At 45.0% G+C, this 17,096-nt stretch overlaps 2 protein-coding genes across 6 annotated transcripts in view; one reads left to right on the top strand and one right to left on the bottom strand.

Moving 5' to 3' along the window:
- Positions 1 to 7,201: 7,201 nt before the first annotated feature.
- The window catches only part of flt4 (fms related receptor tyrosine kinase 4), an 87,522-nt gene continuing 77,627 nt past the window's right edge, over positions 7,202 to 17,096 (top strand). For all 5 annotated transcript variants that reach the window (XM_061786657.1, XM_061786663.1, XM_061786654.1 and 2 more), the window contains exon 1: positions 7,202 to 7,424. The gene's annotated coding sequence lies outside the window, so the exon portion shown is untranslated. The remainder of the gene's footprint in view (positions 7,425 to 17,096) is intronic.
- LOC133484319 (uncharacterized) lies at positions 7,444 to 17,022 on the bottom strand. The gene is made up of 2 exons (XM_061786673.1): positions 11,470 to 17,022; positions 7,444 to 10,898 (listed from the first exon to the last, which is right to left on the bottom strand). Exons 1-2 carry the CDS (start codon positions 11,626 to 11,628, stop codon positions 10,308 to 10,310), a joined length of 750 nt encoding a protein of 249 aa, XP_061642657.1. The 5' UTR covers positions 11,629 to 17,022; the 3' UTR covers positions 7,444 to 10,307.

Here is a 17,096-nt window from a genome sequence, read left to right as displayed (position 1 = left end):
TTTGGTGGCAGTGTGAAGGTTTCCGCGTTAATTGACTCCGGAGCTGATGAGTGTTTTGTGGACTCCTGTGTGATAGAGACTCTAAATTGTCCACTGTACAGACTTAGCAAACCGAGAAAAGTTCTTGATTTGGATGGGCGTCTCCTGGCGGTTACAACACACATTACGGCTCCACTGTGTTTAAAGCTCTCGGGTAACCACATCGAATCGCTGTGATTTTTTTGTAATGCCCTGTCAATCTGCTCCAGTTGTGCTGGGATTAATGTGGTTAAAACTTCATAATCCAGATATTAATTGGGATCAACTACAGATTGTGAATTGGAGCCTATTTTGTCATTCTCATTGTCTTCAGTCTGCCATGTTGACTACCACCCCCCGTGTTCAAGACGAGCACATCGATTTGGCTAAAGTACCGGCTGAGTACCATGATTTGCAACTAGTGTTCAGTAAGGATCGCGCCCAGTCTTTGCCTCCGCATCGTCCATACGACTGTTCCGTAGAGTTGATTCCCGAGGCTCCACTACCATGTGCGAGGCTGTATCAGATTTCCAAGCCTGAGCAAGAGGCATTAAAGAATTATATTTCCACTTCGCTAGCTGCTGGGTTGATTCGTCCCTCATCGTCGGCAGTGGGCGGCGGATTTTTTTTTTTATTGATTAAAAAGGACGGGACCCTGCGACCCTGTGTCGATTTCCGGGGTCTTAACGACATCACGATAAAAAAAATAAGTATCCTCTCCCGCTGTTGGACTCGGCGTTTGCTCCCTTTACAGTCTGCAAAGGTGTTCACAAAATTAGATCTGCGAAATGCCTATCACCTGGTGCGGATGAAGGAGGGAGATGAGTGGAAGACTGCGTTCAATACTCCATTAGGTCATTTTGAGTACTTAGTCATGCCTTTTGGACTCACTAATGCACCCGCTGTGTTTCAGTGTCTTATTAATGATGTGCTCCGGGACATGATAAATGTATTCTGTTTTGTGTACTTGGACGACATCTTAATCTTTTCCCGTGATCTACGTGAACATCTCCAACATGTCCGCATGGTGTTGCAGCGCTTGATGGAAAACCGTCTTTACGTCAAGGCTGAGAAGTGTGAGTTCCATGCGGAGTCGGTACAGTTTTTGAGGTTCATTGTGGAAAAGGGCCAGCTTCGGGCCGATCCAGCCAAGATCCAGGCTGTGGTTGATTGGCCAACTCCAATGTCTAGGAAGCAGTTGCAGAGGTTTTTGGGTTTTGCTAATTTTTATAGGCGATTTATCCGTGATTACAGCCTTAAAGTGGGACCTCTGACTAGACTTATTTCCAATAAGATACCATTTGTATGGACCCCTAAGGCAGAAGTGACTTTTGATCATATTAAACAATTGTTTGTGAAGGCTCCTGTGTTACATCATCCTAATCCTGACCTTCCTTTTGTTGTCGAGGTGGACGCATCTGATTCAGGTGTGGGGGCGGTCCTGTCCCAGAGGTCCCCGGTCGACCAGAGGCTACACCCCTGCGCCTTCTTCTCTAGGCGCCTGAGCCCTGCAGAGGCCAATTACGATGTGGGAAATAGAGAGCTGCTGGGGCCATTGTCCTGGCACTGCAGGATTGGAGGCATTGGCTGGAGGGTACGAAGGAACCTTTTCAAGTTTTCACCGACCACAAGAACCTCTTACCTCCGGACTGCTAAAAGACTCAAGCACGTTGGGCCCGGTTCCTTACCCGTTTCGACTTCATCATCACTTACCGCCCTGGGTTGAAGAACGGCAAACCTGACGCCTTGTCTAGGCTGCATGGCCCGACTGCTGTTCAGCCTGTTGTGGAGACCATTCTACCTGGGACCCGGGTGGTGGGAGCGCTTCAGTGGGCGGTTGAGAAGAAGGTGGAGGAGGCGGGGAGGGACGTCCAGGCCCCGGGTGGTGTTCCAAATTGTTTGTTCCGGTCGTTTTACGTCCAGAGGTGTTGAAGTGGGGACACACTTCTAGAGTCGCTTGCCATCCTGGGGTCAGTCGGACACTTTTCCTCATTTCCCAACGGTTCTGGTGGCAGGGACTACGCAGGGACGTTAAAGAATATGTTTCGGCATGCTCAGTGTGTGCCCGTAGCAAGATGTCCCATCGTCCTCCAGCTGGTCTTCTTCGTCCACTGCCCATTCCTTCCCGCCCCTGGTCCCACGTCGCCTTGGACTTCATCACGGGCCTTCCGCTGTCTGGAGGGAACTCAGTCATCCTGAGTGTTGTCGACAGATTTTCCAAGATGGCCCATTTCGTTGCTCTGCCGAAGCTGCCGTCCTCCTTTGAGACTGTTAAACTCCTTGTCGACCATGTCTTCTGAGTTCATGGTATTCCTGCTGATCTGGTGTCTGACAGGGGGCCGCAGTTCGTCTCTCGGGTCTGGAGGTTGTTCTGCAAAGCGCTGGGGGCGTCCTCCAGTCGTTCATCCGGTTTCCACCCGCAGACCAACGGCCAGGCTGAGAGGGCGAATCAAGATGTGGAGGCTGCTCTTCGCTGTGTTTGCCATCAGCACCCCTCCTCGTGGTCTTCTCACCTGCCTTGGGTGGAATATGCGCATAACACCCTCGTTTGCTCTGCTACTGGACGGTCGCCATTCATGACTGCATACGGTTACCAGCCGCCGTTGTTCCCTTCGCAGGAGAGGGAGGTGGTCGTCCCGTCTGTACAGGTCCATCTCCGAAGGGCTCATCGGGTGTGGCGGGATGCAAGGGCGGGCTTGTCCCGTACTGAGGCTCGCAACAGGCAGTTAGCTGATCGTCATCGGATCTCAGGTCCTCCCTAACGTCCTGGTGAGAAGGTCTGGTTGTCCACACGAGATTTGCATTTGGCTGGGGGTTCTAAAAAACTGGGTCCTTGGTATATTGGTCCTTTCGAAATTGTTGTTAACCCGGTGGCAGTTAAACTTCGGCTCCCTCCCACCATGAAAGTTCACCCGGTATTCCATGTCTCCTTGCCCCCTGTGTCCACCAGCGGTGCCTCCTCCTCCTCTGCGGATGGTTGATGGTGAGCCAGTGTACACGGTGGGTGAACTATTGGATTCCAGAAGAAGGGGCAGGGGTGTGCTGTATTTGGTCGACTGGGAGGGTTACGGCCCTGAGGAGCGTTCCTGGGTTCCCCGCTCTTGGATCCTAGATCCGTCCCTTCTCTGGGCCTTCCACTCTCTCCACCCGCAGTAGCCGGGTGGTCCGCCAGGAGGCGTCCTTTGAGGGGGGGATACTGTCATGGCCCTGTGTTTCAAGTTGTTTTTCTTTATGTTGCAGTGTCTGGGTGGGCGTGGACATCGGTGACGCACCTGTCATGCATTGTAATCATCAGCCTTTTTAGGGGGCACCGTGACAGTGTGTGGGCGTCGGAATATTCACTCGTTTTTTCCCCCCCGTGTTTGCCGCCGTTCTGACCGCTGTCCAAATTTAGGCTCAATACGATTATACCACACGGACCGTTTGTCGCGTCTCCCTGCGTTATCTGTTTTTGTTTCTCTCTGGTTGTGAGTTCCTTTAGTTTCGTATGTCTCGCCATCACATGCTCTGCCATATAATTAAAATTGTTCGGACCTCTGACCTGGAGTCTATTTTGTGGGATCTGCCCTTACGGCATTGCCGATCGTGACAATCCCAGCCATCATTGGGCAGAAGGCGGGGTACACCCCGAACCGGTCGCCAGCCAATCGCAGGGCACATACAAACAAACAACCATTCACATTCACACCTATGGGCAATTTAGAGTTGTCAATTAACCTACCATGCATGTTTTTTGGGATGTGGGAGGAAACCGGAGTGCCTGGAGAAAACCCACGCAGGCACGGGGAGAACATGCAAACTCCACACGGGCAGGGCCGGGGATTGAACCCCGGTCCTCAGAACTGTGAGGCCGACGGTCTAACTAGTCGCCCACCGTGCCGCCAAAACAGAATACAATGATTTGCAAATCATGTTCAACCTATATTTAATTGAATACACGACAAAGACAATATATTTAATAGGTTGTGCTGTGATTAGTGACTCATTGCTTGGTTTCATTGTGCAACAAAAAAGTGTAGTTTTAGGGCATGACTTGCTGATGTCTTAGTACAGCGCTGCGTAGTAACGATATGCAAGTGTTGAGGGTGCACTGCCCCCCTTGGCCCCTCCTAGAACTGCCACTGGATGAGATCCACACCATCAAGCACAAGGCAGGTGAAGAATGAGGCAAGTCCGACCTACACCAATCAGGTGTGTGACAGGTCCACATCATCAAGCGTGAGACAGTTTCATCAAATATGAAGTAAGTCATCACTTCATATATGAAAAAGGTCCATCAAGTATGCCACAAGTCCATTAAGAATGAAGCAGTTCCACACCATCAAGTGCTGGCATGAAGTCAACAGCAGCAAGAATGTGGCAGATCCATCAGCCATGACAGGTCTTTTCAGTACAATATTAGGGAGGTCCTCATAATCAAATCGGAGGCAGGCTCTCATAATCAATTTTCCCCACTGTTAACTACTGTCATGAGGATGTATTAGGCCTTACCCCAGCTCAAGTGGTACATCACTCTATGTGTGACCCTTTCCCTCTGAATCGCTCTTTGCGTGATTGCATGTGCGTGATCTGGTTATGTGTGGTGTGTAACATACACTATACATCACAATGTGAGTTGAATTTTCTCTTGAAGGACTATAATAAGTACAATAAATAAAATATTTGAATTAAAATATCATGCAACATCATGTACCAGGCAGGTGCGAAGCATGTATGACAGAGGACAATCAAGTATCAGACCCTCATAAACCATCAAATATGAGGCAGTTACTGTATGTGACAGGTCCTTAGTATCATGTATGAGACAGGTCTGTCATGTATGATACAGAGCCATAAAGTATGAGACATGTCCATCAAGCTTGAGGCAGTTTACGACCATCAAGTAGTGGCTTGAGGAAGGTATGGAGTGGGACAAAGAACAAAATCGGCCCCTGACGTTTTTGGCTGAGACCGGCACCCCATAATTAGTGGATCACAACTGACTAGTAATTTATGTATGTGTTCCACGAAGGAATGCATTTTACAAGTATTCAAAACCCAACTCTTAATGTGTTGAGGTGTACAGTATATACTTTATGCAGTATGTACAAACCCCAATTCTAATGAAGGTGGGACATTGTGTAAAATGTAAATAAAAACACAATACAATTATTTGCAAATACTTTCCCAACTTTATTGAATTAAATACACAACAAAGACAAGATTGTAATGTTCAAAATCCAAAACTGCTTTTTTTTTTTTTTTGCAAAACAAGTTGGGACATTGGCATATTAACCACTGTGTTGAATCACCATTTCTTTTCACAACACTCAATAAGTAATTGGAACCTGAGGACACTAATTGCTGGGTGATAAAGTGCCGCATCAGGCAGGTCCTCACAGTATTCTACCATTTTAATTAATGACAGCATAATCAATTAGTGAATTTTTTTTAGCATATCAAATTAGCGATTGAACATAATTTTGGGGTGTTGTTGTGTTGATGTGAGTGTGCAACAGTATATGATAGCAATATAAGGTATAATAACCAACTTTAACAAGTCAGTGTTTGCAAACTCAAGCAAGATGGTACTTTTTTAATTTCCTGAAAATGTTTTATTTTGGAGGAGTGAGGATTCCAACCAACAGTGGAAATTATGGGGAAATACTGTCACTTTATAGTATAGTACATTCCTTGGTCCACTACGCAGCGAATTTGGTCTCCCGTTCATTTGCTGATGTCACACCAAGACATGGCGACATACTGTATTGATTTTAGACGTACTGTATATGGGACATTCCCAGTCCAATTAATTATTTACCGATTACTCAAACTGGATTAATATTATTGGAAATGACTTCCATTTTCATTTTCTTGAGCAAAAAAATACATAAAGAGAACTTGTTAGTGAAATATGGGCCATCTGGACGCTACCGGTTCTTTAAGATATGTTACTTTAATGATAATACCTATTATTATTTCTTCTATTCAGTTCTTATTTTGACCTTTTCTGGTTTTGTCCATCTATTTTAGTTTGTTACCACTGAGTCTTTATTTATTCGCGTTGACACTTCTGTTGCCGTAGGTTTCTGTTTTTACTTCATGGTTGTTGCTTACGTTCTAGTGCTCCCTTAGTTCAATTAAATCCTTTTGAATTGCTCTTTTTTAGTTGTCTTCTTTGAGGTCGAAGATTCAGCGTATTCGTACCATAACACATATGAGGGCCCGTTATGAACAATCAAGTATGAAGCAGACCCACACCATCAAGCACTTACATGAGGTCGACAACCTCTATCACGCGTGAGACAGGTCCATCAGTAATAGGCAGGTCCTCATTGTAAAATATCAAGCAGAGCATTAACTGCAAGGGGGTCTAAAATCAAGTATGAGTCTAGGCAAGTTGACATCAAAAGTACTTGCACGAGATCCATAGTATCATGTATAAGGTACTGTTGGTCCATCAAGACCAGCAAGATCACACTTTTTATCATCCCAGGAAACAACACTTGGAGACCTGTGCAGCGTTTGCATATTTGTGATGAGTTTTCCATTTCATCTGCTCATCAGTGTATAGGAAATGAATGAAATGCCAGATCAGCTTAAAAAAAACATTTATCTTTAACATTATTTTCCAGGCAGGACAACTACCAGTCAGTCACATGCAAAACACCAAAGGAACTTTGGAACAGCTATAAAATTAATCTATAAAACTTTACAACAGGTACCAAGTCCTTATTTTAGTCACATGGACTTCAATCGTTTACCTATCCATCCATCCATTTTCTGAGCCGCTTCTCCTCACTAGGGTCGCGGGCGTGCTGGAGCCTATCCCAGCTGTCATCGGGCAGGAGGCGGGGTACACCCTGAACTGGTTGCCAGCCAATCGCAGGGCACATACAAACAAACAACCATTCGCACCAACGGGCAATTTAGAGTCTCCAATTAATGCATGTTTTTGGGATATGGGAGGAAACCGGCGTGCCCAGAGAAAACCCACGCAGGCATGGGAAGAACATGCAAATTCCACACATGCGGGACCGGGGATTGAACCCGGGTCCTCAGAACTGTGAGGCTGACGCTCTAACCAGTCGTCCACCGTGCCGCCTCGTTTACCTAATGATACGTACATTTATTATGGGTGAGGACTGAGCCTCGTCTGTTATAAATGACGTGTCAATTATTGAGGAATTCACAATTCATTTACAAGGGCTTTTGCCTCAGCAATCGTTTAATAAGCCAGTCATGCTTTTAACCCTAACCCTGACAGATTTCTCTTAATGGTTACCAAGAGTGAATGTGTGGGCCCATTGCTTTTACAAACCTTTCTGCACCTGCCTTATCTGAAGAGTAACCAATTTGTCACCAGAGAGGGTGTTACACATCATTTGTTCTCTTCACCTCCAGCTACGAAGGAACATTAAATCCAAGTAAGTTATTTCCAAACTTTTAAACAGCCCACATTTCATGCACCATATAACATTATTTTGATGCCAAGCAAGCCGTTGTAATTGTATTCAATACCAGGGTATATAGTTTTCTTTTTTATGAAGTGAAAATTGCTTGATGAGTAGCTTGCCAGCAAAATCCACTTACATACATAGAAAAATGTGCAAAGTTTTAGTTATCAGTCCTGAAGCTCAGAGAGAGAGAAAATTATGCCAACTTTCTTTTTAACTACATCAAAGTTAAAAAACTGGCCGAAATATTTGTCTCCGAGTTAAATTTCATCGCACACTTCAATAACACAGTGTAAATTGGTATAGGTATACTACCTTAAGAACATAATAACATTGCCAGAGTCTGCCTGTTTCTCTCTCTCTCCCTCTCTCTCTCTCACTAAAAAAAGACACTAACACTAATGTATGTAATGCGCAGCGTCAATGATTACTGCAAAGCTCTATTCTCTGGTCTTCCTAAAAGCAATACTAGTAATTTACAATTCCTGCAGAATTAAGCAGCCCTTTTGTGGATGAGAACCAGAAAGAGATAGCACATTATGCTCTGTAATTGCACCCTGTGTGTTTTGATTTTAAGGTTCTTTTACAAATTTATACATTTCATGGTCTTGGGCTCTCTTATTTAGCTGATCTTCTCTGATCTATATCAATCCTTACGGACCGTCAGGTGTTCTGGTACCACCCTTTTAGTTATACCTAGAGTCGGAACTCAGACCTATGGCGGTGGAACTGACCCACCTTTTGAGTGTAGTGCTTATTTTAAATATCTTGTATATTAACTTATCATCTGCGATTGGTTGGCAACCAGTTCAGGGTGTACCCCGCCTCCTGCCCGATGACAGCTGGGATAGGCTCCAGCACGCCCTCGACCCGAGTGAGGAGAAGCGGCTCAGAAAATTGATGGATGGATTAATTTATCATGTTTGGCGACCGGTTAGAGCGTCTGGCTCACAGTTCTGAGGACCGGGGTTCAATCCCCGGCCCCGCCTGTGTGGAGTTTGCATGTTTTCCCCGTGCCTGCGTGGGTTTTCTCCGGGCACTCCGGTTTCTTCCCACATCCCAAAAACATGCGTGGTAGGTTCATTAACAACTTTAAATTGCCCGTAGGTGTGAATGTGGGTGGGAATGGTTGTTTGTTTGTATGTGCCCTGCGATTGGCTGGCAACCAGTTCAGGGTGTACCCCGGCTCCTGCCCGATGATAGCTGGAATAGGCTCCAGCACGCCTGCGACCCTAGTGAGGAGAAGCAGCTAAGAAAATGGATGGATTAATTTATCATTTTATTCACATTTTTGCATTTTCTTTTGCAACATTACTGCAATTTAATTGCACGTTTTATTAATTTGTGTTTTTTTACACATTCTATCAATTTATTTTGGTATTATTGGTCTTATCCTGTTTATTATTTTTATTCTATTTATTATCTTTAAAGTAAACATTCATTGACGTACTGTCAAACTAAAATCAGGTCATTTACAAAATGTTAGTTGGGAAGTCTCAAAGGAAAGATAGCTGCCTTCAGGGAGACATTTGTCTTGCTTGCAAAATGAAAGTTAGCCTACGGCAAGGAGCATAGGCTAACCTGAAAATTACTTTTGGGAAAATAATTGTATCCTTTCCAGTCAATGTTTGGCCTTAAAACAAAACAAATAACTCAACTTCCCGCGTATAAATCTGATCTCACACAACAAGGCCAGTCTTAAATGAAATAGTTGACCGTCCAATAACTGCATGCACAGTGACTAAAAATTCCGGGCACATTTGTTTTTTTTGGGATCCCAAAAAGATGACTTGTCTGCTATAAAGAGGTCACATAATTTTAATCCATCTTTAGTCATCTGAGCAAGAGCTACTGATTGTTTAAACTGTGTCACTGTGTTTACATATAAAGGCACGTACATACTTAAAAGCCATCTCAGTAAGTCCCATAGCTACCTAAAGTACTGTAGTTCTACATTGTTATTTCCAGTTGGAGCATCAAGCAGACACATGAAAGATCATATGTTGGGCTGATTGTTTTAACATTTTGATAGTGCACTTTTGTTTACGGTCACCAACATTGCAGGTTTTTTTAAAAAAAATTCGTGTTCTGAATTATGATACACAACTTTAACCTTTTGTGTTTGAAATATGGGTGGAAAAAAGACATTTTGGGGAAATAATATTACACTTTGTGCCAGAGGGTATTTACTTCATATGCAGCTGCAACAGAGAGCAGTGTGATTGTGGAAAGAAAGTGTGATTTGTGTCACGTACGTGGTTAGGGCGAAGGCGAGGAACGCAAGGCAAGAACATGGTGGACCCAATTGCAGGGAAGCAAGGCAGGAGTGCGGGAATCTCAAAATAATAATATTTAATCAATGATAAAAACAACTGGAGACTATGACATGGCAAGACATGTGACAACGACAATGAACCGACAAGAAGTGAAAGAAACCAGGGAACTAAATACAAACACATTGACGAGACAACAAGGAACACCTGCACAAGACGAGTGGCTGGAGAGAGCTGATTGGTCGACACAAAGTAGACGAGAACAGGTGGACACAACAACCTAATGAGCACACGACAAACATGGAACACAGGAAAACATGGAACAAAACTAAACACAACCCAAACCAAAACACAGACCATGACGGTAACCCCCCTCTAAAGGAACGGATCCCAGACGTTCCCCAAACAACAACCAAAAAGTCACCAACGCAGGGTGGGCGGAAGGGGGCCTGGAGGAGGGTACAGAGTCCACCCGTCAGGTCAGTCTGGTGGCCATCCAGGCCACCCGAGGTGAGGTGCTTGGCTGAGCGGTTCAGGAGGTCGTCCAGGACGCCAAGCGCCAGGGTCTTTACAGGGCCATTCAGGCGGATGGCCACGGTGCCGAACCCAATGGTAATGCAGGGGCCAGGCAATAGGGTTGGGTGGCGGCCGCTGGACGAACACCGCCGGAGCGGGTCGGGTGGCGGCCGCTGGACGAACGCCGCCGGAGCGGGTCGGGTGGCGGCCGCTGGACGAACGCCGCCGGAGCAAGGACGGGTGGCGGCCGCTGGACGAGCGCCGCCGGAGCAAGGACGGGTGGCGGCCGCTGGACGAGCGCCGCCGGAGCAAGGACGGGTGGCGGCCGCTGGACGAGCGCCGCCGGAGCAAGGACGGGTGGCGGCCGCTGGACGAGCGCCGCCGGAGCAGGAACGGGTGGCGGCCACTGGACGAGCGCCGCCGGAGCGGGAACGGGTGGCGGCCGGTGGACGAGCGCCGCCGGAGCGGGAGCCTGGCGCAGCTTCCGAGGAGCCGGAACGTGAGCCTGGCGCAGCTGCCGAGGAGCCGGAACGGGAGCCTGGCGCAGCTGCCGAGGAGCCGGAATGGGAGCCTGGCGCAGCTGCCGAGGAGCCGGAACGGGAGCCTGGCGCAGCTGCCGAGGAGCCGGAACGGGCGCTGCAGTCGCTTCCTCAGCCTGCCGCCATTGAGGTTTGGGAGTAGAGGGTACGGGAGTGGAAGAGTGCACAAGGTCTCGGGAAGGTGAACTAGGAAAAATGGCTGGTACTGAACATGGTGGCTTGGGGGCAGGTTTGACTAGACGTGACTTAATTGGAGCCGTGGAACAACGTGTGGGAACAGGTGAAAAATTAAGTGACTTGTGAACAGGGGAAAAAAAACGAGGGGGCAAAATTTGACCTTTACTTGGGCGCCTCCGTTGGCCACCACGCGGCGGTCCCGGGTAGATGGCCAAACGGGTGCCCAAGAAAAGGTCTGAGGGAAAGGATTTGGACTCACTGGGGTTAGAAATGGGGAGACGTGACAAAAACGGACGAGGACGGGATAAACTAGGGAAGGAACCAGAAAAATCTAAATCTGTGTCAGAGTCAGAATCAGACAGGAGGTTAACTAAATCGGGGCCATCTTCACAATCAGAAAAATCAGAATCTAAAGAAACGTGGATGTAAAATAGTAGGGCATGATGAATAACTAGGACAAGTGGGGGGACCAGAGGAAAAGGACAGAAAAGACTGAACGATAGGACTTACTGGAGGAGGGTAGGTATGGATGGCAGGCTGAGAACGGTGGGAGGCAGTTTGGTGGTGTCCAGGCTGACGCCATGTTCTTCCCGCTGGGTCCTGTTCTGGTCGGTTCATTCTGTCATGTACGTGGTTAGGGCGAAGGCGAGGAACACAAGGCAAGAACATGGTGGACCCAATTGCAGGGCAGCAGGGAGGCAAGGCAGGAGTGCGGGAATCTCAAAATAATAATATTTAATCACAATGATAAAAACAACTGGCGACTATGACATGGCAAGACCTGTGACAACGACAATGAACCGACAAGAACTGAAAGAAACCAGGGAACTAAATACAAACAAATTGACGAGACAACGAGGAACACCTGGACAAGACACGTGTGGCTGGAGAGAGCTGATTGGTCGACAAAGTAGACGAGAACAGGTGGACACAACAACTTAATGAGCACACGACAAACATGGAACACAGGAAAACATGGAACAAAACTAAACACAACCCAAACCAAAACACAGACCATGACAGTTTGATGGGGTTTGAGGGTCATTTTGACATTTACACAGCTGGGGCTATTGTATTTGTACCTTAAACAGATGAAACAAAATCAGACTAAACCCATGAGCAAACATTCTCAGCATTCATATAAGGAAAGGAAGTCATTCAATCAGAGCGACTTGGTTTTATGAGACATAAGACCTGTAGATCGTTAACTAATGATAATTCAGATAAGGAGCTTCCATCAAAAGAAGTTTGACATAAAAAAGGAAGACTTTGACCAGCTTGAGAGCCATTTGACCTACTAAAATTAGGTTTCGAGAATTTGATAGCAGAATGTCAGGTCATGCCTCCAGGGGTCTTGTTTTTGAGCTGTTGTCTTTTGCTTTTCTCACCCAGACTGATTAGCCCAAGTGATCTTTGTGTCATGCAAGTGGTATTTAATGATACAATAATGCTTGTCTCAGCAACATGAGCTGTCCTTGTATTGATTGGGGCATCATGGCTCTCCACCTCAATTTATTCTTTCAATTATAAGAGCCATCCCCGACCTTTCTCTATGTGTACTGAATCAATTTGCAGTCAAAGCTGACAGATACCCTGGCTTGACCTGCATGCAGTATGGGAAGTATGTCCTTGCAAAAAAAAATTTGATCACTATCAGTTCTCTGAATTGTGGTGGGCAAGTTTAAAGCGTGCTGGTGCAGAGCAATCCACTCAACAAAGGTGATTTTAATCTTTTTTGCTGCTTCATACTTTATACCACTGCTAGTATAAATCCGTGTAAAGCCAAACTGACACTGCATTCATACTTACATTTAATCGTGGGTTCTGACCACTGCTGGTGACTGATATGAGTGCATAAATCTTCCTGGATGTCTTCTTAGAGTTGTCACACAGCCACAAAATCCAATGTATACTTCTGCTACTATTTACTGAGGGAATCAAAATTGAGAAATGTCAAACAGGTTTCTTATGCAACTGTCAATGGAGGAAAAACTTGACCTTGTTGCAGCCTCAACTTCCAAGACAGATGAGGGCACTTAGTTCTTCACTCATTACAAAGAATTGATTAAAGGGACTGACAGTGTGTAAAGTTTTCTAATTGGATGGTGGGTAAACAATCGCGTGGGATGCTTTGATTCCATACCACACTTTTTTTCCTTTCGTTCTAAGGCAGGGCCAATAAAGAGTGAGTCCTAAATCTTTAATGCAGGACTTTATATTTTTTATTTTGTTGTCATTCATTTTTTCAACATATTGACAAAGACCTACAGTATTTGGTTGAGAACAAAACAATGAAGGGAAAACCTGGACTGGATTCAGAATCATACTCAAATTCAAAGGCGGCTCCAACCTCTGTGAATTGCCCCAAGACAACTCATAATTGGACACAGTCAGGTTTATGACTTACACGTGCCTGTGAATGTTCCTGGTGATGAGATGGTCTCCAGAGGGATCTTAAATTGAACATGGAGGCATCAGGTCAGTCAGCTCTTGCAAAATCTCTCGTGGGGTGTGAATGTGGTAGATGAAACAATATATGTCCTTGAGGGGCTCGATTGTATTCAGGTCTGGGCAAAGAGCCAGTCAATAGCATCAACACTGTTGTCACCCCAGCCACAAGAGGAAGGTCCCACTGCTCCAGTAAAATGATCTCATCATACTACCGAACAGCAGTCAGTGTACCTCTGGCTAGTTTTGGGACTGTGCAGCCCCCTAAGGATATGGCTTCCCAGACCTTCATTGATTCACCGTCAAACTGGACAAGCTAATCTATGTTGTAGCAGCAGAATGTTCTTCACAATCTTTAGATTCTCTTGTCTATCACAATTTCTCAATGTAAACCTGCTCTCATCTGTAAAGAGAATAAGGGTGCAAGTAACGAACCTGACAACTCTGTAGCACTCCTCCTGTTTCTCCATCTTCCTCCATATTCCAATGGTATGACTGACTTGTGATAATGACTTCCCATCATTTTATTTGAGTAGTCTATGACTGAATAGCTTCAAGATTTGTGTTATTATGAAATTTACTGCTTAAAAAAAAAATCCAATCATTATTAATAATTATTAATTATTATTACTATTATCTCAAAGGATTTACAAGGGGCAGCATGGTGGACGACTGGTTAGCACATCTGTCTCACAGTTCTGAGGACCCAGGTTCAAATCTGGCCTCGCTTGCCATATTGACAGAAAAAAAAGAAATTGTTGAATTTTTTGCAGATTTATTAAAAAAGAAAAACTGAAATTTCACACAGCCATAAGTATTCAGACCCTTTTCTGTGACACTCATATATTTAACTCTGGTGCTGTTCATTTCTTTTGATCATCCTTAAAATGGTTCTACACCTTCATTGGAGTCCAGCTGTGTTTGATTATACTGATTGGACCTGATTAGGAAAGCCACACACCTGTCTATATAAGACCTTACAGCTCACAGTGCATGTCAGAGCAAATGAGAATTATGAGGTCAAAGGAACTGCCTGAAGAGCTCAGAGACAGAATTGTGGCAAGGCACAGATCTGGCCAAGGTTCCAAAAAAATGTCTGCTGCACTTAAGGGTCCTAAGAGCACAGTGGCCTCCATAATCCTTAAATGGAAGACGTTTGGGAGGACCAGAACCCTTCCTAGAGCTGGCCGTCCGGCCAAACTGAGCAATTTGGGGAGAAGAGCCCTAGTGAGAGAGGTAAAGAAGAACCCAAAGATCACTGTGGCTGAGCTCCAGAGATGCAGTCGGGAGATGGGAGCATAGTTGGAGAGGATCTGTAAGGAGGAATGGCAGATGATACCCAAATCTAGGTGCAAAAAACTGGATCATCATTCCCAAAAAGACTCATGGCGTATTAACTCAAAAGGGTGCTTCTACTAAATACTGAGGGTCTGAATACTTATGGCTGTGTGACATTTTTCTTTTCTAATAAATCTGAAAAAAATTCAACAATTCTGTTAATGTCAATATGGGGTGCTGTGTGTACATTAATGAGTGGAAAAAATTAACTTAAATGATTTTAGCAAATGGCTGCAATATAACAAAGAGTGAAACATTTAAGGGGGTCTGAATACTTTTTGTGCCCACTGTAAAGGGTCATCTTACTTAAAAAAAAAAAATCTGGATGAGCCTGAAGACTTTTGGGAGAATATTCTATGGACTCACGAGAGGAAAGTTTAACTTTTTGGAAGGTATGTCTCTCGTTACATCTGGCGTAAATATAACACAACACTTCAGAAAAATAACATCATACAATCAGTCAAACATGGTGGTGGTGGTGTGATTGTCTGGGACTGCTTAACTCCTTGAGGACTTGGATGACCTTCTGTGATTGATGGAAGCATTTCTGATTGGCTTTAAAAAATAAGATTTTGGAGTGGCCTAGTCAAAGTCTGGACTTTAATCCAGTTGAAATTCTATGACATGACGTTAAAAATGCCGTTAATGCTCGAAAATCCTCCACTGTTGCTGAATTGAAACAATTCCGCAAGGAAGAGTGGGCCAAAATATCTCCACAGAGATATGAAAGACTCATTGCCAGTAATAGAAAACGCTTGATTTTAGTTATTGCTGCTGAGGGTGACCCAATCAGTTATTAGGTTTAATGGGACATTATGTTTTCACACAGGGCCAGGTAACTTTGAATATTTTATTTTTCGTAATAAAAACAAAAAAATCACCCTTTAAAAACTGTATACTCTCTGTTTGTGCCTCACACTCTGCTTGTATCTCACTCTCAGCCTCCTCACTCTCAGACTCAGGTTCTTCATCTGTCTCTCTTTCCTGCTCTTTGTCCTCTCTCTATTAAAACCAGTGTCTTCCAAGTCCTGGCTCTCACGTGGCATATCAACTTGCATCGCTCCAGCTCCATCATCTGGCTCTTTCATGATGTCCTCCTCGTTGTTATTTGTCTTTATGGAAATATCATTTTTTTCCTATTTAATTTGAACTATAGACAAATAGCTATGGTGAGAAATATCCAACATGTCAGCAACCTGCTCAATAAATAAAATGGGCTATCGTTGCAGGCTTGCTTGGTTTTGTATTGTGGTAAGGTTATCTAATATTAGCTAGAAGCAGGTTGAATTTTTCTTTCTGACAAAAATCATACATGGCCCCAGGCAGGTCCCCTCTGTAACATTGGTCTTGAAACGCCACTAACCCAAGAGGTACAGCACTGTTTAAATGCCACCTTTCATCTCCCCTTGTGTGCCTGCATGTGGGTGATCTGGTCCTCAGTGTGTGCAACACAACAATACTCTGCAGAGTGCCAGGGGAATTTTCTCTTGAGGGCTTTTAAAATAAATGAAATAAGAATATATGTGGGTAAACCTGTGTGAGACTGATGTTTTTAATCATGTAAAGTATATAATGAAAAAGATTTGAGAGCACAACAATCGAGTAAAAGATGCAATAAAGTGAAAAAGGGTAAAAAAACACAACACAAAAATGACAACAGGAACTTGAATGACACCCAAATGGGCCTATCACAGGAGTGCCAGTGTCAGCGTACTTACAGTGCACTTTGCATACCCCCCAGCAAAATGCGCTGACAGATTTTAACAATAGGTAGATACCAAAGTCTGGACACTCTTTGAACTCACCGCACTGCTCCACAATGGTAAAATCTACGTCACATGGTTTATGGCTGCCATGTTGCTTCTATTCTCGGCATTGCCTTAGATTAGCCTCAAACAGTTTTGGGCCTTTTTAAGCAGATTTTTGGTGATTTTTGGCAAAATGTCTGGTTGTGTGCCTCACAGGCTGTTCCACTCATCCCGGACAAGCCGTGCAGATGCATAGTTTCCCAAATAACCCCAAAAGATGATTTTTCAATGTACATGCATTGCTCTTGATGGTAAAGTTGCCCCCACCAATGTGGCTGTCACATCGGCAGGAAGCTTGGCGGGACTGCTACAGCACCCTAACGTACCCAGCCTTCTATTCAGATCTATGGGTGCGCTGCTGTGGATCGATCAGCTAATTAAACTGAAGAACTTCAAAGTGTTTTGACTTTAAATCTCCCCAAACTGGCGGCATGGTGGATGATTGATTAGCACACCTGCCTCATAGTTCTGAGGTCCGGGGTTCAAATCCCAGCCCCGCCTGTGTGGAGTTTGCACTTTCTCTCCATGCCTGCGTAGGTTTTC

This window comes from Phyllopteryx taeniolatus, chromosome 10, assembly GCF_024500385.1.
Source record: "Phyllopteryx taeniolatus isolate TA_2022b chromosome 10, UOR_Ptae_1.2, whole genome shotgun sequence".
Taxonomy (NCBI): domain Eukaryota; kingdom Metazoa; phylum Chordata; class Actinopteri; order Syngnathiformes; family Syngnathidae; genus Phyllopteryx; species Phyllopteryx taeniolatus.
Note: the sequence above shows the minus strand (reverse complement) of the source record. Positions and strands in the feature narration are given on the sequence as shown.